General features: G+C 37.8%; 1 protein-coding gene across 1 annotated transcript in view; it reads right to left on the minus strand.

Annotated features, from left to right (window-relative positions):
* Positions 1 to 25,881, minus strand: part of LOC103270991 (phosphorylase b kinase regulatory subunit alpha, skeletal muscle isoform) — a gene marked incomplete at its 3' end in the record, with an annotated part of 78,619 nt that overhangs the window by 15,383 nt on the left and 37,355 nt on the right. Inside the window, exons 7-8 of the mRNA XM_008068471.2 lie at positions 12,162 to 12,260; positions 11,081 to 11,227 (exon numbers count right to left, since the gene is read on the minus strand). Coding sequence (XP_008066662.1) covers positions 11,081 to 11,227; positions 12,162 to 12,260 — 246 coding nt within the window. The remainder of the gene's footprint in view (positions 1 to 11,080; positions 11,228 to 12,161; positions 12,261 to 25,881) is intronic.

The raw sequence follows: 25,881 nt of genomic DNA on the forward strand, positions 1-25,881 counted from the left end.
AATTTAACCTTGGTACAATACTATTAACCAAAGCACATAACTTATTTGGATTTCACCAGTTGTCCTTTTTTTCTGTTCCAGGATCCAATCCAGAATTCCACATTGCATTAAAGTCATCATGTCTCCTTAGTCTCCTCCAATCTGTGACAGTTTTTCTGTCTTTCCTTGTTTTTCATGACCTTGATACTTTTAAAGATTTTTCATCAATTATTTTGCAAACGTTCCTCAGTTTGATTTTGCTTGATGTTTTCTCATGATGAAACTGAGGTTATGTATATTGGGAAGGATACCAGAGAGGGGATGTGCTCTTCTCAGCGCATTGTATGAGAGGGTATATGATGTCAACATGTCCTATTACTGGTGATTTTAACCCTGGTCACTTTGGGTAAAGTGGTGTCTTCTGTGTTTCTCCACTGCAATTTTCCCTTCATAACTTAAATATGTGGGGGAAGATATTTCAAGACTATGCAAATATCCTCTTTCTGCTTAAACTTTCATCCACTGATTTTAGTATCCATCAGTAAATCTCTCCTGAAACAATTATAATTGTGGTGTTTGCCTAATGACGATTTTTAATTTCCTTCATTTCTTTAAAATTTATTACTTGAAATTCCCCCATAAGGAATATTTGCCTCCTTTCTCCTATTTATTCATTTTCAGTTATTTATATCAGTATGGACTCATGGATATTGCATTTATTTTGGGGGGTTATAATACAATACTATGATAGTAATTTTGTTGTCCAAATTGTTCTTGCTTTGGCCATTAGAAGCATTTGCCAGTTGGTTCCTGTATTCCTTTGACATGTCCCATCCTTTTCTGAGCACCTCTTTACTCTCTAGGACCATAAGATACTCCAGACTCCTCTTACATCCTCCCTGGCCCAGTCCTGAATCAACTGCTTATCCATGGAGCCTGATTCCCTTTATTGAAAATGACATTTAGAAACTAAAATTTGGACACTAAGTGTACTCACTGCCTCTGGCTCCTCTAAATTGGACAAAGCTAGGAAACATATAGGTAGACAAACATTCCTATATTAAACACACACACACATGCACACATACTACCTACTCCAAACTAGATAAAAAAGTTCACTCTTGCCTTCCCCATTCCTTATTTTTAACTTCTTTCTTCAACAGTAAAAAACCTGAGTCTCATTATCTACTACATCTACTATATATTTATTAGTTCAGCCCTACTATACAAATAAAGTCGTTTCAGAATTGCTAACCCATACCTTTTTGAGAAACAAAGTTATCAATTAGAGCAGGGGTTGGCAGAATTTTTCTTAAAGAGCCAGATAGTAATAGTTTAGGTTTTGCAGGTCATATGGTCTCTGTTGCAATTAGTCAGCTCTGCCATTATATTTTGAAAACAGTCATAGACAATATGTAAACACAGCATGGCTGTGTTCAAATAAAACTTTACTTACAAAAACAGATGTTCAGCTCACAAGCTATAGTTTGCTGACTGCTGAACTAGAGTACAGTGTTTGTATAGAGTTATTTTTGTCTTTAGGTGTAGCTTATTCAGTCAAAACACTGTTTTTCAAGACTTAGGTCAGATCCTTTCTTCCCCAGCCTATTCAGTGAGGTTGGTTATGTGATTGATTTGTAATATAATTAGATATATTTTTCAGTCTGCATTCCATTTGTCTTGGCATACTCTGGTTGATTTTTTAAATTTACTTTTGTGATATACAATTCCTTGGATTTTGATAAACATATAGAGTCATGTGTCCACCAGCACAGGTCCATAAAGAATTGTTTCATCACTCTCAAAATTCTCCAGTGCTATCTCTTTATAGACAATCTCTCCTTCCAACTTCTGGTAACCACTAGTCTGTTTTCTGTCCTATAGTTTTGCCTTTTCCAGAGTGTCGTGTAAATGGAATCACATAGTATGTAGTCTTTAAGGTCTGGCTTTCTTTTGCTTGGTAAAAATGCTTTTAAGAATCATCTACAGAGCAAGATGGCTGACTAGAGGTGCCTGGTGTGTGTCCAACCCATAAAAAAGGACCACAACAACCAATAAACAACTGCAATTCAGCTGAGGGAGCATGCTGAGCTATAGCTACAAACTGGCAAGATCTCTGTGAAGCACAGAAGCCCAGGATGGCAGCATTGAGAAGGGAGAGAGGCACCTTATCTCTGTTGCTCCATCTCTGGGATTGACTTGGAAACAGGAGGGACTTCCCTTCATGGGGAAAATGCAAGCAGAAGTCCCCCACCATTACTCATTACCACCATAGACACCTGTAGTCCTTATTATAAAAGAATCCCACAGTTCTCACAAGCACTGAATCCCATTTTGGGAGCAGTCTAGAATTCATGTGACTGTGCTAACTTAGAGTAGGAACACACATTGTGCACTTCCCATTCTACGTTACCCAAGCTGCTGTAGTACAGTACCATCTTGAAACTGCAGCTACTACTCTTTTCTGGAGATGGGTCTTAGCGTGTTGGTTGGATAAGAGTACATGGGTACATTAACTTTGGTTCTGGGTGGACATAGTATAGTCTCCATGCAGTTTCTTCAACTGTTATTATGTTATTGATGTTTTTGAGTCCCTAGGGTCTAGGCTACAGGAGTTTGTGCCTATGGTGGTAGTTTTGCCTGGTTGGGCTTGACAGGATGGTTCTCAGGCTTAGGGTGCACACATGCACACAGAGATGGGGCTTCCAGGCTGTTTTTTCAGCCAGCTGTACAAGTACACAGGTTGCTCAGGCACTGGTTCACCAGGGACAAAGCTGTCAGGATGTTTTACCAGTTAGAGTCACAGGACACATGGGCTGATTTGCCAGGGATGGGGCCACTGGGCTGTTTTTCAGCCAGGGGCATGTGTTAACCACAGTTCAGCAGCTTGGGGAAGGTATATTAGACTGTTTCTCTGGGAAGGGGCTCCAGAACAGGGTCTTATTGGAGGTGGGTCCATCAAGCTTTTTGTTTTATTTGGCCCAGGCTTGGCTTTCCTATTGTGTAGGATCAGAGTCACAGTAACTTCTGGAGCCAGGCTCCAAGCAACTGGGGCCATGGCATTACAGCTGCCTGTATGGGGCTGATCAAATGACAGCTAAGACTCAAGGTTGGAGAGGACATTGACTCTCACACAATCATAGTTGGAGACTGAAATACCCCACTAACAGCTCTAGATAGGTCATTGTGGCAAAAGACCAACAAGAAGATCCAGAATCTTAACTCAATAAATTTAATAGACATCTATAGAACACTCCACCAAATATCCACAGAGTATACATTCTACTCATCAGCACATGGGACATACTCTAAGATCAATCATATTCTTGGATATAAATCAGGCATGAACAAACTTCAAAATATCAAAATAAAACTGCACATCTTCTCAGGTCACAGTGGAATAAAAACAAATATCATCACCAAGAAGATTCCCCCAAAACACACAAAGACATGGACATTAAACATCATGCTGCTGACCAACTTCTGGGTCAATACAGAAATCAAGACAGAAATAAAAAGACTCCTGGAAACACACAAAACAAAGACACATCTAATCAGAATCTATGGGATGCCATGAAAGCAGTGTTAAGAGGAAAATTCATAGCATTGCATGCACACATCAAGAAAACAGAAAGATCACAAGTAAACAGCCTAAGGGAGTTGGAAAGGCAAGATTATCTAAATCCTAACTTCAGCAGAAGAAACCAGATTACTAAGATAAAATCACAATTGCAGGATATAGAAGATAAAAACATCATAGAAAGGATAAAAAAGACAAAAAACTGGTTCTTTGAAAGGATAAATAAGATTGACAGACCCTTGACCAGATTGACTGAAAAAAAGAGAGAAAGTCCAAATAAACACAATTAGAAACACAAAAGTTGAAGTCACAACTGACCTGAAGAAATTCAAAAGATCATCAGAGAGTACTATAAACACTGGTATGCAAATAAACTAGGAAATCTAAAGGAAATGGAGGACTTTCTGAAATCACATAATCTCCCAAGGTTGAAACACTAAGAAATTAAAACTCTAAACAGACCAATAACAATCAAGGAAATTTACTCAGTCATAAGAAATCTCTCTGTCAAAAGAAAACCTTGGACCAAATGGCTTCCCAGGTGAATTCTACAAGACCTACAAGGAGAAGCTGATAACAATCTTATTGAAAGTATACCAGACAATCGAGAATGACAGAATTCTCCCTAACTCATTTTATGAAGGTAACTTGGCAAAGACCCAACATGGAAAGAGAATTACAGGCCAATCTCCTTGATGAATATACTCACAAAAGTTCTCAACAAGATTCTAGCAACTTCGGTACAACAACACATCTCAAGGATCATCCACCATGACCAGGTGGACTTCATTCCTGGGATGCAGGGCCATTTCAACATTTGTGTGACCAGAAATACAAGTCAGTACAGATGTAAAACCAAGAACCACATGATCATCACATTAGATACAGAAAAAGCATTTGACAAAGTCCAGCATCCCTTTTTGATAAAAACCCTTGAGCACCTAGGTATAGAAGGAACATTCATAAAAACAATAAGAACCATCTATGATAAACCCACAGCCAACATTCTGCTCAATGGGCAGAAGCTGGAATCATTCCCCCTAAGAATGAGAACAAGACAAGGATGCCCATTCTCACCTGCCCCTGTTCAAGATAGTATTGGAAGTCTTAGAGCAATCAGGCAAGAGAAGGAAATCAAGGGTATCCAAACAGGAAATGAGGAATTCAAGCTATTCTTCTTTGCAGATATGATTTTATACTTTGGAAACCCTAAGGAGTCTGTCAAAAGTCTCCTAGCACTGATAAATGACTTTGGTAAAGTCTCGGGTTACAAAATCAATGTGCAAAAGATAGTTGCATTTTGGTATACCAGCAACAAGCAGACAGAGAACCAAATAAAAAGTACAACTCTATTCACAATAGCCACAAAATCAGAAATGCCTTGGTATTCAACTAACCAAAGAAATGAAAGACCTTTACAATGAAAACTATAAAACGACATTCAAAGAAATCAAGGATGACACAAACAAATGGAAAAGCATTCCACATTCATGGATTGGAAGGATCAATATTGTCAAGATGTCTATTCTACCCAAGGCAATCTACAGATTCAATGCAATACCCATCAAATTACCAACATCATTCCTCTCAGACTTGGAAGTAACAATACAGAAGTTCATAAGAAACAACAAAGAGCACAAATAGCCAAAACAATCCTCAGCAAAAGGAATAAAGTGGGAGGTATTCACACTTCCAGATTTTAAACTTCATTACAAGGCAATAGTAACCAAAACAGTCTGATATTGGTACAAGGATAAGGACATAGGCCAAAACATGGTCTCTCAACCAATTCATTGTCAACAAAGTTACCAATAACTATCGCTGGGGAAAGGAGACCATATTTAGCAAATGGTGCTGGGAAAACTGGCTAACTACATACAAAAGAATGAAACTGGGCCCCTACCTATCACCATATACAAAATCAACTCAAAATGGATCAAAGACCTAAACAGAAAACCTCAGACTATAAGAATCCTAGATGAAAACATAGGAAACACCCTTATGCAAATCAGAGTAGGCAAAGACTTCTTGACCAAATCTCAAAAGCAAATGCCATAAAAGTTAAGATAGACAAGTGGGACTTCATCAAATGGAAAAGATTTTGCACAGCAAAAGAAACTATAAGGAGAGTAAAGAGACAACCTACAGAATGGGAGAAAATGTTTGCTAATTATGCATCTGAGCAAGGCCTAACATCCAGGGTCTACAAGGAACTGGTATTCAAACACAGTGAAAGGAAAAATACCCAAACAATCCCATTAAAAAGGGGCAAAGGACATGAACAGGCACTTCTCAAAAGAAGATAAAGTATCCAACAGACACATGAAAAAATGTTCAGTCTCACTAATCATCAGAGAAATGCAAATCAAAACTACAGTGAGATAACACCTAACTCTGGAAAGGATTCCTATCATTAGGAAGTCAAAAAACAACAGATAGCCAGGTGTAGTGGTTCATGCTTGTAATCCCAGCATTTTGGGAGGCAGAGGCGAGAGGATTGCTGGAGCCCAGGGATTTGAAGGCCAAGATGGAAGGATTGCCTGAGCCCAGCAGGTCAAGGCTGCAGGAGCCATGATCGTGTCACTGTACTTCAGCCTGGGTGATAGAGTCAGACTCTGACTCACAAACAAAACAAAACAAAACACACACACAAACAAACAAAACAGATGCTAGCATGGGTGCAGAGAAAAGGGAATGCTTCTACACTATCGGTGGGAGTGCAAGTTAATTAAGTCTCTATGGAAAGCAGTGTGGTGATTCCTAAAAGAACTAAAAATTGTACTTCCATATGATCTAGCAATCCCTCTCCTGGTAATATACCTGGAGGAACATAAATCATTATACAAAAAGATGCCTGCACATGCATGCTTATGGGCACACTATTCACAATAACGAAAACATGGAATCAACCCTACTACTCATCAAAAGTGGACTGGATAAAGAAAATGTGGTACACATACACAGTGGAGTATTATGCAGCCATAAAGAAGGACAAAATCATGGAATCTGCAGCAAATTGGATGGAGTTGAAGACTACCATACAAAGTGAACTATCACAGAAACAAAGAATGGAATACTGCATGTTCTCATTCATGAGTGGACTTTGAACAGCCACATTGGCACAAAGGAGGGCAATCAATGGGCACTGCTAAGGGAGGGAGAGAGGAAAGAGGGTAGTAGGTATGTGACAACACTAAGGGCACTTAGTTCATTACCAGGGGGAGTAAGGGAGAGTTAGAAACCCAACCCTCACCTAAATGCAGCCTACTTATGTAGTTAATCCTCACTTGTACTCCATATAATAAAATTAAATTTTAAAAAAGAAAACTTAGCAAGGTACAAAATAATATAGACAGACATTCAATAAAATCAGGAAAACAATTCATGATCTGAATGAAAAATTCAACAAAGAGAATCATAAAAAAATATTGAGGCTGAGGAAGTCAATGAGTAAAGTAAAAAATACAATTGAGAGCTTCACTAACAGAATATGAAGACAGGTATTTTGAGATAAATCTGAAAAATAAACAATGAAGAAAGCCTATAGAACTTATGAGACACCGTGAAACACACAAATATCCACATTATGGAAGTTATAGAAGGAGTAGAGATGGGAAAAGGTGTAGAAAACCTACTTAATGAAACAACAGCTGAAGTTTTCCTGAGTCTTTGGCAATATATGGACATCCAGATACAGAAAGTTGAAAGCTTCCAAAATAGATTCAATTCAAAAAGGTCTTCTATTAGGCACATTATAGTCAAAATGTCAAAAGTAAAAAACAAAGAGATAATTTAAAAAAACAACAAGAGGCTGGGGGCAGTGGCTCACACTTGTAAGCCTAGCACTTTGGGAGGCCTAGATGGGAGGATTGCTTGAGGCCAGGAGCTCAAGACCAGACTGGGAAATGTAGTAAAACGCTGTCTTTCAAAAAAAAAAAAAATCCAGGCATTGTGGTACTCGCTTATAGTCCCAGCTACTCAGGAAGCGGAGGCAAGAAGGATTGCCTGAGCCCAGGAGGTCAAGGCTATGGTGAGCCATAAATGTGTCACTGCACTCCAGCTTGGGTAACAGAGTGAGACTCTGTCTCAACAAACAAACAAACAGACAAACAAACAAACAAACAAGTAAAGCAAAATAAAAACATCAAGTCATAAAGCAAAATAAAAACATCAAGTCACATATAAGGGACCCTCCATTAGACTAACAGCAGATTTCTGAGCAGTAATCTTACAGGCCATAAGAGAATGGGATGATATGTTCAAACTGCTGGGGGATGGGAAACCTGTCAGCTAAGAGTACTATGTCCAGCACTTGACCAGCCTTACAAGAAATGCTTAAGGGAGTTCTACATCTGGAAGTGAAAAGACGATAACTACTATCATGAAAACAAGCAAAAATTTAAAACTCATTAGTAGAATGCAAATGCAGAGAAGAAAGAGAAAGGAATTAAGCCTTATCACCACAGAAAACTACCAGTCTGCAAAGAACCACAAAACAACCAGAAAACAATTAAAATAACAGGTGTAAGTCCTCATCTATCAATAATAACTTTGAATGCAAACGAACTAAATTTCCCAATTAAAAGATAAAGACTGGCTGAATAGATGAAAAAACAAGAACCAACTATATGCTGCCTACAAGAAACTCAATATAAAGACATACATAGACTAAAGTGAAGGAATGGAAAAAGATATTCCATGCACATGGAAGCCAAAAGCGAGCAGGAGCAGTATACTTGTATCAGATAAAACAGACTTTAAGTCAAAAATGAGAAAAAGAAATAAAGAAGGTCACTAGATAATGATAAAGGAAACAATTCAGCAAGAGGATATATCAATTGTAAATATATATCCACTTAACACTGAGGTACCCATACACATATAAAGGAAATATTATTAGATTTAAAAGGAGTGATAGATTTCAATAAAATAACAGTAGGGAATGTCAACACCTGACTCTCAGTACTGAACGGATAATCTAGACAGAAAATCAACAAAGAAATACCAAATTTAAACTTCATCACATACCTATAGACATACACCTACATACACCTAACAGATATTTACAGAGCATTTCATTCAATAGCTGTACAATTCTTTTCATCAGCACATGGAATATTCTCTAGGATTGACCACGTTAGGCCACAGAACAAGTCCCAACAAATTAAAAAAAATAAAAATCATATCAAGTATCTTTTCTGACCACAATGTGATAAAAATAGAAATCAGTAACAAGAGAAACTTTCAAAACTGCCCAAATGCATGAAAATTAAACAACATGCTACAGAATGACCAATGGTCCAGTAAAGAAATTATGAAATAAATTTAAAAAGTTCTTAGAACAAACAGAAATAGAAATATCACATACTAAAATCTATGGGATACACCAAAAACAGTACTAAGAGGAAAGTTTATAGCAATAAATGCCTACGTCAAAAAGAGTAGAAAGATTTCAAATAAACAACTAGCAATGTACCTCAAGGAACTAGAAAAGCAAGAATAAACTAAACCCCAAATTAATAGAAGGAAAGAAAGAATAAAGATCAGAGAAGAAATAAATGAAATTCAGACAAAAAAATACAAAAGATAAACGAAATGAAAATTTGCATTTTTAAATGTTTATTTTAAAGATGTGGGGTATAATTCAGGGTTAGGTATCAAATGTTCATTATGCAGGAACCCTATTGATGAGGTGTGCCCCCCTCGCCTGGCAGTTTTTGTCGATGAGGTGAAAAACTTGCTTTTTTAAAAAGGTGAAATTGATAAGCCATTAGCTACACTATGTAAAGATGAAAAGATCCAAATAAATAAAATCAGAAAAAAGAGACATCATCACTGATACCACAGAAATACAAAGAATCATTAGAGATTATTATCAACACCTAAATGCCAACAAATTGGAAAACCTAGAGAAAATGGATAAATTACTGGACACACACAGCCTACCAAGATTAAGCAACAAGAAATAGAAAACCTGAAATGACCAACAATGATTAATGACATTGAATAAGTAATAAAAACTACCCCAATGAAGAAAAGTACGGGACTGGATGGCCTCACTGATGAATTCTAACAAACTTTTGAAGAAATAATGCCAATTATTCTCAAACGACTTCAGTGAATTGAAGGGAAGAGAATTTTTCCAGACTTACTAGGAGGCCAGCATTAGTCTGATACCCAAAACAGACAAGCATATAACAACAACAAAAACAAACAAAACAAGCCAATGTCCATAATACACATAGATGCAAAAATCCTCAACAAAATACTAACAAACCAAGTCCAACAGTTCATACTTTGTGTCTTTTTATTGTTGAATAGTATTACATTGTATAGAGGTCATTTGGTTATTCCTTCCTTTGTTGATGGTTGTTTTCAGTTTTTTGGCAATTATGAAAAATGTTTCTATAAACATTTGTATACAGATTTTTTTGTGAGCACACTTTTCATTTCTGTAGGGTTGATTTCTAGAAGTGAGGTTTTTGGGGCATTGGATGGGTGTATATTTAAATTAATAAGAAACTGCCAAACTGCTTTCTAAAGTGGAGGTACCATCTTGCATTCTAACCAGCAATGGCTATAGACGCTTTAACAGATTTTTTTTTTTTTTTTTTACGAGACAGGAGTGCAGTAGCATGGTCATGGCTCACTGCAGTCTCGAACTCCAGTCCTTCCTGCCTCAGCCTCCCAGGTAGCTGGAACTACAGGCATGTGCCACCACACCTGGCTATTTTTTTTTTTTCTCCATAGAGACAGGTCTCGCTATGTTGCCTAGGCTGGTCTCAAACTCTTGGGCTCAAGCAATCCTCTCACTTGAGCCTCCCAAAGTGCTGGGATTACAAGTGTGAACCCCATGCCCCACTGCCTTAATAGCTTTTTAAAGAAACTACTATATACCCGGAAGTACTTAAATCACTCTATGAAAAAGATATCTGCACATGCATGTTTATTGCGGCATTATTCACAATACCAAAAGCATGAAAACAATCATGCTGCCCATCAAAAGAGGACTGGATAAAAAAAATATGGTACATATATACAATGGAATATTATACAGCCATAAAGAAGGATACAATGATTAACTTGGCAGATACTTGGATGGACTTAGAGTCTATAATACTGAGTGATCTATCACAGAAACAACTGAGTACCATATGTTCTCACTCATAAATGGACCTTGAACAATTAGCATAATACTATAAGAAAGGGATTGGCAGTAGTGGGAAACTGTCGGGGTCGGGGGGTCAGGGGCAGGATTGGCAGTAGTAGAAAACTGCCAGGGGAGGGGGGCACCTCATCAATAAGGGTACCTGTATAATGAACATTTGTATACCTAACCCTGAATTGTACCCCACATCTTTAAAATAAAACATTAAAAAAAAAACTACTTACAAAAGGACAACTCAGAAAAATTTAACGTTCTTGAAACCATGAACACAGGTCATACTTAAGGCCTCTGGTGGCGCTGATTTCCCCTTAAAGTCATAGCCTTAAAGAAAACAAAGGCACATATGGATTTACCTGAAGCTTGGTGATGATTTCCTGTTTTGTGAGCTCCACCAATTGGCTTTCCTCTACTGCAAAAGCTGGGAAGGAAACCACTGAGAGTAGACTAGCATCAACCTCTTTGGATGTTGAAGCACGGGGCAGTAGTGAATTAAGAATAGACTAAGAGAAAATAAGTTAAACGAGGCACATTAGTATGTACCTTAGCATTGTAAAACTAACATGTTTAGTTTCAAAAGATTTATGTAAAAGATCTTCAATAGTTAGAACTTCGAAAACTAGCTATTTCTGTAGACCTCCCTTTGTCTTAATCCTGCTCTCAATGCTTCCCCATCCTGATTCTTAACCAGCTACTCATGGATAAAGAACCCTCAAACATTATTTTCCTACAGACAGTCCTTTGCTCCTATTAGCATCTGTTTAAGAATAAAGCTAAGAAAAAAATGTAGCTGCTGAGAATCAGGATAGAGAAGGCTCATCACCTACACCTCTGACATATATTTTTTTCCTCTGGAAAATTTTGTGTTTTTAAAATTGGATAGTGAGTTTACATTCAATAGGACACCATGGGTGTCTAACCAGGGTTTGCAAAAAGGAGACAATTTCTCATGCCAATGACAAAAACCTCAATCTTTCAGTATAGAGAGCAATATTAACAACAGTGAAGATACATATTTAGCACTTAAACAGTCTAACATCTAAATATCTAACCCAAAGCCAACCAGGGAAAAGAGAATTTTCAGAAACATTATAAAAAACATTCAAAATATATAATCTTTTTTTTCTTTGTAAATTTAGAAAAGGCGATACCCAGGAAAAGAGACCATATCCCCTTGAAAGGATAGTAGTGGATAATTTTATATACTATGATGGGATCCCTTTATAACCTTGGGTAAGGACTATTTATACATTTATATAAGGACTATACTCTATTTCATAGCCCATGCTACATCAGGCTTATCTCAGTGTAGGACGATTGATAAAGACATTAATATTCCAGATTTACTTTAATTGATCTCTCCTTAATCTAAAGACCATGCTGTCTAAGTCTGGGCAAGAATAAAATTTGCTGTTTCCATTTTCCAAAATCTCTTACTTGGCAGTGCTGTACTTCATCAGCCAAGACGTGGATAACTGATTGTGGTCCACCTTTCACACCAAACAGGTCCAGTTCATCTAATGCTTCCAGGGCTGCCTGTGAGGAGCAAAGAAGGAAAAAACAACTTCAGCATTAGGAAGATACATATTTCTTCTTCCTATATCCCAGTATCTTATCAATGTACATTATATCACTTTTGAATATGTTTGACAGAACAGAAAAAAACAGTAACATTCTTTATTCCCAAGGCCTTCTAAGGTTGTTTTTTGTCTTCTGTGTTATCCCAGGGTAAGTTAGGAGCAAGTGTGTAGCACTATCAGGTCAAGCATCACACTTTAAAAATAATTTGAACATGGCAGATGAATTTATAGTAAATAATTATTTTGGCAGGGGAGCTCCACGTAAGATACCAGCACATAATAAATGGTTGAAGTTGTATGGCTGTAAGATGCTAATGCAACAAGCATTAGGTATTGTTACATACCTGAATGTTCATAGAGAAATGATTGCCTTAGAAAGACTATATTTGACTTAAAGATGAAAGTTATTAGTCACCAAGGCAAAGGAGAAGTTTCCATGGCTTTGTTGATGTCCAAGAAATTTTGTATTGACTATAGTCATTCTGGTGTACAATAGATCTCAAAACTTATTACTTCTCTCTATCTGAAAATTATACCCTTTGGTCAACAACTCTCCATTTCTTCCTTTCCCAGACTCACAACTGCTGGTAACTATCATTGTACTCTCTTTCTATGAGTTCGACTTTTCTAGATTCAACATATAAGTGAGATCATCATGGCTCCTTAAAATGAGAATTTAACCATTAAAATTTTTTTTTATTTTGAGTTGAAGTCTCATTCTGTTGCCTAGGCAGGAGTACAGTAGCACAGTCATGGCTACTGCAGCCTCGACCTGTTGGGCTTAGGTGATCCTTCTACCTCAGCCTTCCAAGTAGCTGGGGCTACAGGTGTGTACCACAACACCTGGCTAATTTTTCGATTCATTGTAGAGATGAGGTCTCACAGTGTTGCCCAGGCTGGTCTTGTGCTTCTAGGCTAAGTCAACCCTCTTACTTCAGCCTCCTAAAGTGCTGGGATTACAGGTGTGAGCCACCGCACTTGGCTATTTATTAAAATTTTAATGTTTTAAAATTTTAGATGGGGGTACATGTGCATATTTGATACATAAATTATTTTGCAGGGGTGGGGACTGGGCTTCTAGTGTATCCATCAACCAAATATTGAACACTGTATCCAACAGGTAGTATTTCTTTTTTTAAACAGGTAATATTTCAACCCTAACCTTTATCCCTCCCTTCCCCTTTCCAAGTCCCTAGTGTCTATCATTTCCATCTTTATATCTAGGTGTACCCATTGTTTACCTTCCACTTATAAGTGAGAACATACAATATTTGATCTTCTGCTTCTGAGTTAGTTCACTTAGGATAATGGCCTCCAGCTCCATCTATGTTGTGGCAAAGCACAATTTCATTTATTAAAAATGGCTGCACAGCATTCCATGATATGCATATACCACATTTTCTTTATCCAATCAACTACTGATGGACACTTAGGTTGTTTCCGTGACTTTGCTATTGTGAATAGTCCTACGATAAACATAAGAGTGCAGGTGTCTTTTTATATTATAATTTCTTTTCATTTGGGTAGATATCTAGTATTGGGGTTGCTGGGTCAAATGGTACAACCATTTTTAATTCCTTGAGATATCACCATACTGTTTCCCACAGAGGTTGAAACAATATGCATTCTCACTCCCCAGCAGTGCACAGCATTCTCTTTTCTCTGCATTGACATCAACATCTGTTGTTCATTGATTTTTTAATGACAGCCATTCTGACTGATGTAGGATGATCTCTCAGTGTGGCTTTAATTGGTATTTCTCTGATGACTAGTGATGCTGAGCATTTTTTCACATTTGTTGGCCACCTGTATTTCTTGTGAGACATATCTGTTATGTACTTTGTCCAGTTTTTAAGAGAGTTGCTTGTTTTTCTCTTGTTGAGTTGAGTTCCTTATAGATTTTGGATACTAGACCTCTGTCAGAGGCATGATTGGTAAATATCTTCTACCATTTTGGGGGTTATCTGCTTAGTCTATTGATTATTTCTTTTCCTGTACACATTTTTTTTTAAGTTTAATTAAGCCCTAGTTGTCTATTTTTTGTTTTGTTCCATTTGTCTTTGGGGTCTATGTCATAAATTCTTGACCTATACTAATGTACAAAAAAGTTTTTCCTCTAGGATTTTTATAGTTTCAGGTCTTATATTTAGGTCTGCAATCCATCTTTAGTTAATCTTTGTATATGGTGAGAGAAAGGAGTCTAGTTTCATTCTTCTGCATGTGGTTAGCCAATTTTCCCAGCACCATTTATTGAATAGGGCGTCGTTTCCCCATTATATATTTTGGTCAACTTTGTTGAAGATCAGTTAGTTCTAAGTACGTGGCTTTGTTTCTGGATTTTCTATTCTGTTCCATTGATCTATGTGTCTTTTTTGTACCAGTACTATCCTGTTTCAGTTGCTATAGCCATGTGGAGTAATCTGAAGTCAGGTAATATGATGCCTCCATATTTGTTCTTCTTGTGTGGAAATACTTTGGCTATTTGGGCTCTTTTTTGGTTCCATATAAACTTTAGGATTGCTCATGCAATTTCTGTGAAGAATGACATTGGTAATTTGATAGGAATTGCATTGAATCTGTAGATTGCTTTGGGCAGTATGGACATTTTAATGATATAGATTCTTCTAATCCATAAGCATGGAATGTTTTTCCATTTCTTTGTGTCACGTATAATTTCTTCCATCAAAGTTTGTAGTTCTACTTGCAGAGATCTTTCACTTGTTTGGTTAAATGTATTCACAGTTTTTTTTTGATGTGGCTACTATAAATGCAATATCATCCCCAATTTAGTTCTCAGCTCGAACATTGTGTGTGTATAGAAATGTAACTGATTTTTGTTGGTTTATTTTGTATTCTGAGACTACTGAAGTCATCTGTCAAGTTTAGAAGGCTTTTGGAGGAATCTTTAGGGGTTTCTATGTATATGACCATGTAATTAATGAAGAGAGATAATTTGACTTCCTCTTTTCCAATTTTAATGCCTTTTATTTCTTTCTCTTGTTTGATTGCTCTGGCTAGGACTTCCATTGTTACATTGAATAGGAGTGGTGAGAGTGCACACAATTGTCTTGCTCCTGTTTTTAGGGAAAATACTTTCAACTTTTCCCCATTAAGTGTGATGTTGGCTGTGAGTTTGTGATATATGCCTCTTATTATTTTGAGTTATGTTCCTTCAATGTCTAGTTTGTTGGTTTTTTTATCATAAAGGGATATTAAATTGTATCAAATGCTTTTTCTGCATCTATTGAGATAATTATATAATTTTTATTATTAGTTCTGTTTATGTGGCTAATCATATTTATTAGTTTTCATATGTTGAACCATCCTTATATCCTAGGACTAAAGCTCATTTTATCATGATAAACTATTTCTTTGATGTGTTGTTGGATTCATTTTGCTAGTATTTTGTTGAAGATTTCGTATGTATGTTCATCTGAGATATTGGCCTGTAGTTTTCTTGTTGTTGTTGTGTCCTTGCCTGATTTTTGTATCATGGCGATATTGGATTCATAGTATGAGTTAGGGAGAGATCCCTCCTCTTTTACAAGTTTCAGTAAGACACTTTGATACCAGCTGTTCTTTGTATGCCTGATAAAATGATAAAATTTGGTTGGTCCTGGGCTTTTTAAAAAAAGATTTATTTTTAATTGCTGATTCATTTTTATTAGTCATTATTGGTTCATTCAAAATTTCTATTTCTTCCTGGTTCAATATTGGATGGTTGCATATTTCCCAGAATTTATCCTTTGCCTCTAAGTTTTCTAGTTTGTTTGCATAGAGGTGCTCATAGGAGTCTCTGATGAATTTTTTTCATTTTTGTGGTATCAGTTCTGATGTCACCATTATTATTGTGCTTATTTGAATCCTCTCTCTCTCTCTTTCTCTCTTTTCTTGACCAATCTAGCTAGCAGTCTCAATTTTGCATAACTTTTAAAAGAACCAATTTTTCATTTCACTTACTCTTGTATCTTTTTTTTTGGTTTCAATGCCATTTACTTCTGCTCTGATCTTTGTTATTTCTTTTGCTAGTTTGGGGTTTGGTTTGTTCTTGTTTTTCTAGTTCCTTGAGGTGTGATGTTAGGTTGTCAAGTTGAGATCTTTCTCTTTTTTTGATGTAGGCATTTAATGCTATAAGCTTTCCCCTTAATATTGCTTTTGCGGTATCCTGAACTTTTTGGTATGTTGTGTCTCTATATCCATTTGTTTCAAAGCATTTAAAAAATTTCTGCCTTAATTTTGTTGTTTATCCAAAAGTCACTCAGGAGGGGATTGTTTAATTTCCATGTACTTGTTTAGTTTTGAGAATTCCTCTTAGCATTAATTTCTAATTTAATCCACCGTGGTCTTAGAAGATACTTGATATGATCTTGATTTTTTGAATTTGTTAAGACTTGCCTTATGAACAAGCATATGGCCAGTTTTGGAGAATGTCCTGTGCATAGCTGAAAAGAATGTATATTCTGCTGTCCTTGGTAGAATGTTTTGTAAATGTATGTTATGTCCATTTGCTCTATAGTCCAGTTTATGTCCAAAAATTCTTTGTTGAATTTCTGCCTCAATGATCTGTCAAGTAATGTCAGTGGAGTATTGGAGTCTCCCACTATTATTGTATTGCTGCTAATCTGTTTTGTTATTGAATTATAAATCTGGGTGCTTTGGTGTTGGGTGCATGTAAATTTAGGATAGCTAAATCTTCTTGTTGAATTGAACCCTTTATCATTATATAAATGACCTACTTTGCCTATTTTTTTTACTGTTGTTGGTTTCAAATCTATTTTATTTGCTGTAAGAATGGCTATGGCTACTCCTGGTCACTTTTGTTTTTCATTTGTGTGATATATCTTTTTCCACTATTTTACTTTGTGAATGTGTCTTCAGGCCGCAGGTGGTTCTCTTGTAGACAGCAGATAGTTGGGTCTTGCTTTTTGTTTTTTTTTAATTCAATTTGGCACTCTGGATTTTTTTTTTCCCCAATGTTTCTTTGTTGACTGTCTGCCTTTGATGATCTGTCTATTGCTGTCAGTGGAGTGTTGAAGTTTACCACTATTACTGTATTGCTGTCTATCTCTTTTCTTAAGTCTAGTAGAATTTTTTGTAAAGCTAGGAGCTCTGGGTTTAGGTGCATATATATTTAAAATTGTTGTATCTTCTTGTTTGATTTATCTCTTTATTATTATCTAATAATGTTATTTGTCTTTTTTCATTGTTGTTAATTTAAAGTCTGTTTTATCTGCTATGAGGATGTCTACTCCTGTACTTTTAAATTTTTGTTTATTTTATTTTATGCTACTATAGAGATGTGGGGTACAAGTGAGGATTAACTACATAATTAGGTGGCATGCAGGTGAAGTTTGGGCTTCCAACTTGCCCTCACTCTCCCTGGTAGTGGACCAGGTACCCTCGGTGTTGTCATATGCTCCCCACCCTTCTTCCTCCCTCTCTCCCTTAGCAGTGCCCGGTGACGGCCAATTCATCCCTTCTGTTCATGTGTCTATTGTTCAGGGCCCACTTATGAGTGGAATCATGCAGTATTCAGTTCTTTTTTGCTGTGATAGATCACTTAGTAAGATGGTCTCCAGCTCCATCCAATTTGCTGCGAAGTCCATTATTTTATTCTTCTTTGTGGCTGCATAATATTCCATTGTGTATATGTACTCCATTTTCTTTATCCAGTCCACTTTCTATGGGCAGTGGGGTTGGTTCCATGTTTTTGCTATTGTGAATAGTGTGGCAATAAATGTGTGTGCAGGTGTTTTTTTTTTAGAACGATTTATGTTCTTCCAGGTATATTCCCAGGAAAGGAATTGCTGAGTCATATGGAAGGTCAATTTCCAGTTCTTTTAGGAATCGCCAAACTCTTTTCCAAGAGGTTGAACTAGCTTGCATCCCCACCAACAGTAAAAAAGCATTCCTTTTTTTTCACTGCACCTGCACCAGCATCTGCTGTTTTTTGACTTATTAATGATAGCCATTTTTACTGGAGTTAGGTGATAGCTCATTGTAGTTTTTGGTTTGCATTTCTTTGATGATTAGTGAGGCAAAGCATTTTTTCATGTATCTGTTGGCTGCTTGTATATCATCTTTTGAGATACGTCTTTTCATGTCTTTTGCTCACTTTTTAGTGGAGTTGGTTTTTTTCCTTTCACTTCATTTGAATTCCTTGTGGAGTTTGGATGCTAGGTCTTTGTCAGATGCATAACTTGCAAATACTTTCTCCCATTCTGTGGGGTTTCTCTTTACTCTCCTAATAGTTTCTTCTGCTGTGCAAAAACTTTTGTTTGATAAAGTCCCAATTGTCTATCTTAGCTTTTATGGCATTTGCTTTTGGGACTTGGTCAAGAAGTCTTTGCCTACTCTGAAGTACATAAAGTGTTTCCTATGTTTTCATCTAGGATTCTTATAGTCTGAGGTTTTCTGTTTAGGTCTTTGATCCATTTTGAGTTGATTTTGTACATGGTGACAGGTAGGGGTCCAGTTTCATTCTTCTGCATGTGGTTAGCCAGTTTTCCCAGTACCATTTGCTCAATATGGTCTCTTTTCCCTTGTGATTATTATTAGTGGCTTTGTCACAGATGATTTGTTTGGGAAACCATGTTTTTGCTTCCAGAATCTCTGTCCTGTTCCATTGGTCTATGTGCCTATTCTCATACCAGTACCAGGCTGTTTACTTACTGTAGCCTTGTAATAAATTTTAAAGTCTGGAAGTGTGATACTTCCTGCTTTCTTCCTTTTGCTGAGAATTGTTTTGGCTATTCATGTTCTTTTTTGTTTCTATATGAATTTCTGTATTGTCACTTCCAGGTCTGAGAAGAATGATGATGGTAATTTGGTGGGTATTGTATTGAATCTATAGATGGCTTTGGGTAGGAAGAACATCTGAACAATAATGATTCTTCCAATCCATGAGCATGGGATGATTTTCCACTTGTTTGTGTCACCCTTGATTTCTTTGAACAGTGTTTTGTAGTTTTCATCTTTCATTCTTCTCTAGGTGGATGCTAAGGTATTTCATTTTTGTGTGTCTACTGTGAGTGGGACTGTGCTCTTTATTTGGTTCTCTGCCTGCTTGTTGCTGGTGTATAGAAATGCAACTGTCATTTGCATGTTGATTTTGTACCCCGAAACTGTACCAAAGTCGTTTATCAGTGTCAGGAGGCTTTTGAGGGTCTTCTTTGGGATTTCAAGGTATAGCATCATATCGTCCACAAAGAGGGATAGCTTAATTTCCTCATTTCTTATTTGGATACCTCTGATTTCTTTCTCTTGCCTGATACCTCTGGCTAGGACTTCCAGGACTATGTTGAACAGGAGTGGTGAGAGTGGGCATCCTTGTCTTGTTCCTGTTCTTAGGGGGAATGCTTCCAATTTTTACTTTTTGAGCAGAATGATGGCTGTGGGTTTATCATAGATGGCCTTACTGTTTTGAAGAATGTTTCTACTATGCCTAGGTGCTCAAGGGTTTTTATCAAGAAGCTTTTTGTCAAAAGCTTTTTCTTCATTTAATGAGATAATCATGTGGTTCTTGGTTTTACATATGTTAATGTACTGACTTACACGTATGGTCTTGCAAATGTTGAACCAGTCCTGCATCCCAAGAATGAAGCTTACTTGGTCATAGCGAATGATCCTTGAGATGTATTGCTGAATCCAATTTGCTAGAATCTTTTTTTTAAACTTCCTTTTTTAAAAAAAAATGTGGGGTACAATTCAGGATTAAGTACATAAGTGGTCATGATACAGGTCACTTTCCCTGGTTTGGGATCAGGTACCCTTATTGATGTTATGTGCCACCCCCTTTCACTGGCTGTGTCCTGCTACTCCCAATCACTTTCTTGCAGTATTATGATAATTGTTCAAGATTCATTTATGAGTGAGAACATGTGGTACTTTGTTTCTGTGATAGATCACTGAGTATTATAGACTTTGAATCCATCCAAGTTACTGTAAAGCTCATAATTTTGTCCTTTTTATGGCTGCATAATACTCTATTGTGTATATGTATCACATTTTTATTCGATGATCAGAACGGTTAGTTCCATGTTTTTGTTATTCAAATAGTACTGCAATAAACATGCATGTGCAGGTATTATTTTTGTAGAATAATTTGAGTTCCTCCAGGTATATTCCAAGAAGGGAGACTGTTGGGTTGTATGGAAGGTTGAGTTTTAGATCTTTTAGAAATCGCCACACTGTTTTCCACAGAGGTTGTACTAATTTACACTCCCATCAACAATGTAGAAGCGTTCCCTTTTCTCCACATCCTCTCCAGCATCTGCTGTTTTTTGAATTATTGATGGTGGCCATCCTGACTGGAATTAGGTGGTATCTCGGGTGGTTTTAATTTGCATTTCTTTGATGATTAGTGAGGCTGAGCATTTTTTCATGTATCTGTTGGCTGCTTGTATATCTTCTTTTGAGAAGTGTTTATTCATGTCTTTTACCCTCTTTTTAATAGAGCTGTGCTTTTTTTTTTTCAGCATGTTAGAGTTCCTTGTAGATCCTGGATGTTAGGCCTTTGTTAGATATACAGTTGGCAAAGATTTTTTTCCCCATTCTGTGGGCGGTTTCCCTGTACTCTTGATGGCTTCTTTTGCTTTGCAGAAGCTTTTCAGTTTGGTGAGGTCCCACTTGTCTGTCTTATCTCTTATGGCATGGGCTTTTGGGGTTTTGATCAGGAATTGGTTGCCTATTCAAATTTCTGTAAGGGTGTCGCCTGCATTTTCTAAGATTCTTATAGTTTGAGGTTTTATGTTTAGGTATTTGATCCATTTAGAGTTGATCTTTGTGTATGGTGATAGGTAGGGGTCCTGTTTCTTGTTGAGAATTTTTGTATTTATGTTCATCAAGGAGACTGGGCTGTAATTCTCTTTCCTTGTTGGGCCTTTGCTCAGCTGGGCTCCAGCTGGGAATCCATCTGGGTCATGGCTTTTTTTGGTGGGGAGATTTCTTATGACTCAGTCAATTTCCTGGATTGTTATTGATCTGTTTAGAGTTTCAATTTCTTCTTGTTTCAACTTTGGGAAATTGTGTGATGTCAGATGCCACTTCCTTTAGGTTTTCAATTTCATTTGCATATAATTGTTCATAGCAATCTCTGATAACTTTATAATCTTTTGAATTTCTTCTTCGTCAGTTGTGACTTCACATTTTTCATTTCTAATTGTGTTTATTTGGACTTTTTTGTCAATCTGGTCAGGAGTCTGTCTTTTAGCTTTACTTCTATAGCTCTGTTCAGTTTTGGCAGCAGGTTTTATACTGGGCTGGGTGGCATGACCTGCAGGCCTATATGTGGTGCTTACATACGTATGTGATCTTACTTGTAAGAGCCAGTTTTAGCACAAGTAGATGGATATGTACTTGATTTTTGTTTACTGTGAGGTGCTCTCTGCTAATTCAGGCAATGGCCTGGACAGTTGAGTGCCTGGTGCCATGGGCTTCCTCTTTAGTAGTGGGAGAGGAACACAGCAGAGCTGAGCTGGACTCCCTGGCTTGCCCATGAGCACAGGCACCAGACCTGATGGCAATGGCTAGAGGAACTTCTGGTGAGATGCACCAAGGTCTCTGAGGGGAGTGAGAAGGCTGCACTGGCTCCACATCCTAGATAGGATCTGTTCCCCTATCATACCCCTGTCCAGGTGCTCGTGACTCTCATTCAGATGCATGTTGTTGTCTATCTCCAGGCCAAAGTGTAGTTGAGAGAAAATGCCTATTCTAAAGCTCTTCGCAGGAGTGGTTTTAGGCAAAACTTCTTCACTCAGCTCAATATAAACAGTTTTTCTCCAATGTTGTAACACTTTTGCTTCATGTAGAGTGGGTAAGGAGTTCTGCCTTTCGGCACATGTGGGTGGGCATCAGTTGTGGTGGTATTGGCTGGCTGGTTGGCCCAATCTCCGGGCCAGAGAAGGCGTCGGTCAGGTGACAGCAGCGTTGGACTGGGCTAGGCAATTCTCCAATTCCCAGGCCCCTAGATGGCCCAGTGGACAGCATGTATGAGTTTGGAAGGAATTGAACCAGGATCAGATCAGCCCATAGTTCAGATGCTGGCTGTGATAGGAATTAGAGGACCAATGTCTTGGTTATAAGCAGAATTCTCAGGCAGGAGCAGGTGGAGGTGGTAGAAGCCCAAGGGCAGATCACTGGCCTATGGATGCTGGGCTGCAGCTGAAATGGTCAGGTGGAAGCAGAGAAGCTGTGCTGTGGGCCTTTCACTGGGGAGGGTGGGCTCTCTTGGCTGGGACATTAGAGCAGCCATGTCTCTAAAACTCTTGCATTCTGTGGGCCTGCAGAATTAACACCACATGGACGCCTTCAAGGTTTATGGATTGTACCTTTTAGAGTGATGGCATTAGCTGCACCATGGGCCCCTTGAGTCACAGCTGGGTGAACCAGGGTGCAGGGAGCAGAGTCCTGAGGCAGTTCTGGGCAGCAAGTCCTTGAAGAACATCCTAGGCCTGCCCCTTGAAAACATTCTGCCCTCTTAGGCCTTTGGTCTGTGATGGAAGGGGCATCCTTTGGGGTTTTTCTTCCATTGTCTTAAGAAATAGCACTTGGGTCCCTTTTATCTATGCTAATATCTTTAGCAAATGGTTGCTGAGATACATCCTTAGGTTCCTCTCCTAAATACACTTTTTCACTTCTTACATGGCCAAGTTGAGAGTTTTCCAAATTTTTCTGGTCTGCTTTCCTTTTTATTACAAATTCTGTCTTTAAATTATTCCTTTGCTCCCAAATATTAGCATAAGTGGCCAACAGTAACCATGTAGCTCTTTCTATATTTTGCTTAGAAATTTATTCTGCCCGATACCCTCTCATCACTCTCAAGTTCAGCCTCTATTAATACAAAGCCCTTGGGCAAAGACAGAGTTCAGCCAAATTCTTTGTCAATTTATAACAAGGATAGTCTTTACTCCAGTTTCCAATACACTGTTCTTTAATTCCATCTAAAATCTCATTAGAATGCCCTTTACTATTCAAATTTTTATCAGCATTCTGCTCACGACCACCTACTTAACCAATCTCTAAGAAGTTCCAAACTTTCCCTAGTCTTTTTGTCTTCTAGGCTATCACTAAAATTAAAGTTTTTTCCAGGCTGCTTCTCCAAATTCTTTCAACCTCAGCCCATTACCCAGCTCCAAAGCAGCATTCACATTTCAGGTGTTTGCTATCAGCAATACCTCACTTCCTGGTACAAATTTTCTGTCTTAGTCTATTTTCTGTTGCTTATAACAGAATACCTGAAACTGAGTTATTTATAAGTAAAGGAATGTATATCTTACAGTTATTGAGGCCTAGAAGTCTGAGATCAAGGGGCGACATCTGATGAAAGCCTTGCTGGTGGGGACCCTCTGAAGAGTCCTGAGGTGCTGCAGGGTAACACGCGGTGAGGAGGTCGAGCTTGCCAAGGTGCTAGCTGAAGTCTTTCTTCTTTTTAGAAAGCCACCAGTCCCATTCTCATAATAACCCATTCATCCATTCATCCAACAGTCCATGAATGAATTAATCCATTCATGAGGGCAGAGCCTAATTGACATATCTCATTCAAATTTCATGAGCCCTCATGAGCCAATCACTTCTCAAAGGACCCATCTTTCAATACTGCCACATTGGGAATAAAATTTCTTTTATTTTAAAGATGTGGGGTACAATTCAGGGTTAGGTATACAAATGTTCATTATGCAGGCACCCATGTTGATGAGGTGTGCCCCCACTCCCCTGGCAGTTTTCTACTACTGCCAATCCTGCCTCCGACTTCCCCACCCCAACAGTTTCCCACTACTACCAATCCCTTTCTTATAATATTATGATAATTGTTCAAGGTCCGCTTACGAGTGAGAACATATGGTACTCTGTCCTTTGTTTCTGTGATAGATCACTAATTAAATTTTCAACATGAGTTTTAGAGGGGACAAACATTCAAATCATAACAATGAAAAAGGGAAAAAGCAAATTTACAGTGGAACAACCATCTTAATGAAGTAACAAAAGATAATATCAATAGTAATGGAACAAATTGGCTGGGCACAGTGGCTTATGTCTGCAATCCAAGCACTTTGGGAGGTGGAGGAGAGAGGATTGTCTGAGCCCAGGAGTTTGAGACCAGCTTGGGCAACTTGGCAAGACCTCATCTCTACAATAAATAAAAAAATTAGCCAGGCATGGTGGCACGTGCCTGTAGTTCCAGCTACTTGGAAGGCTGAAGCAGAAAGATCACCTAGCCCAGTAGGTCAAGACTGCAGTAGCTATGAGCATGCCATTTCACACCAGCATGGGTGACAGAATGACTCCAACTCAAAAAAAAAAAAAAAAGAGTAATGGGACAAATTCACATCATGCGCTTCCTGATGGTAGACTGAGCTCACAGCATCACTTTTGTGGTATTTTTGCCAAAAACATATAACCTGAATCTAATGGGTTATGTCAATTAGGTGAATTTAACACCAGTATTCATTTCCTGATTTTGATGACTGTACCATAGTTTTAGAAAAGTCTTTGAAAAATTTTACATTAAAGTATATTTAGGAGTAACGGGGCATCAAGTCTGCAAGGTACCCTCAAATGGTTAAAAAAATAATAAGTGTGTGTGCGTGTGTGTGTGTGTGTGTGTGTGTGTGTGTGTGTGTGTAAACAGAGAGAGAGAATGAAAGATAATGCAAATGTTAACAAGTGAGGATCTTCAGTGAAGGGAAATGGGAATTCTTTGTACAATTCTTGTAACATTTCTGTAAGTAAGTCTGAACTGATTTTAAAAAAAAAGTAAAAAAAGTTTAGTGGTTAAAATTTTTTTTTTTTTTTGAGTTGGAGTCTCACTCTGTCGCCCAGACTGGAGTGCAGTGGCCGCTTCCGGCCACCGCAGCCTCGACCTGCTGGGCTCCGGCGATCCTTCCGCCTCAGCCTTCCAAGTAGCTGGAATTACAGGCATGCGTTACCATGCCCAGTTGATTTTTTGATTTATTGTAGAGATGAGGTCTCGCTGCCCAGGCGGGTCTCAAACCTGCGGGCTCAGGCAATCCACTCACCTCAGTCTCCCAAAGGCGCGGGATTACAGGCTGAGCCACCGAGTCCGGCTTAAAAATTTTTAAATCAATATCCACAAATATTGATAATCCAGAGTTAGTGAGGGTTTGGGAAAAACAGCATATATGGTATATAATGGCACATATCCATCATATATGGATGGGAAAAATGTAAACTAGCAGCCATTTTTTTGAAGGGCAATTTTAAAGTGAATACACCCTAACCTAAGGATTCCACTTTTAGGAATTTTTCTTATAAAAATATTTGTGCAAGTTCACCAACACGTCTATACGAGGTTTCCCACTAAAGCAATATTTAGAGTAGTAAAAAAATGGAGACAATTCAGTCAATAGAGCAATTATTAAATACTGTACAATGACTGAAAAGAATGAATTAGATTTATCTGTATGAAATGACATGGAAGGATGTTTGGCTATGTTGTGCAGTGAAATATGAGATTGTTAAAAGAAAAAAATCAGATTACACAGAAGTAAGTATAGTAGGAGCTCATTAAAAAAAAAACCAAACCTTTTTTGTGTGGTGGCTCACAACTGTAATCTCAG

This window comes from Carlito syrichta, unplaced genomic scaffold (genome assembly GCF_000164805.1).
Source record: "Carlito syrichta isolate Samal-C Ts95f unplaced genomic scaffold, Tarsius_syrichta-2.0.1 Scaffold311023, whole genome shotgun sequence".
In the NCBI taxonomy this organism is placed as follows: Eukaryota; Metazoa; Chordata; class Mammalia; order Primates; family Tarsiidae; genus Carlito; species Carlito syrichta.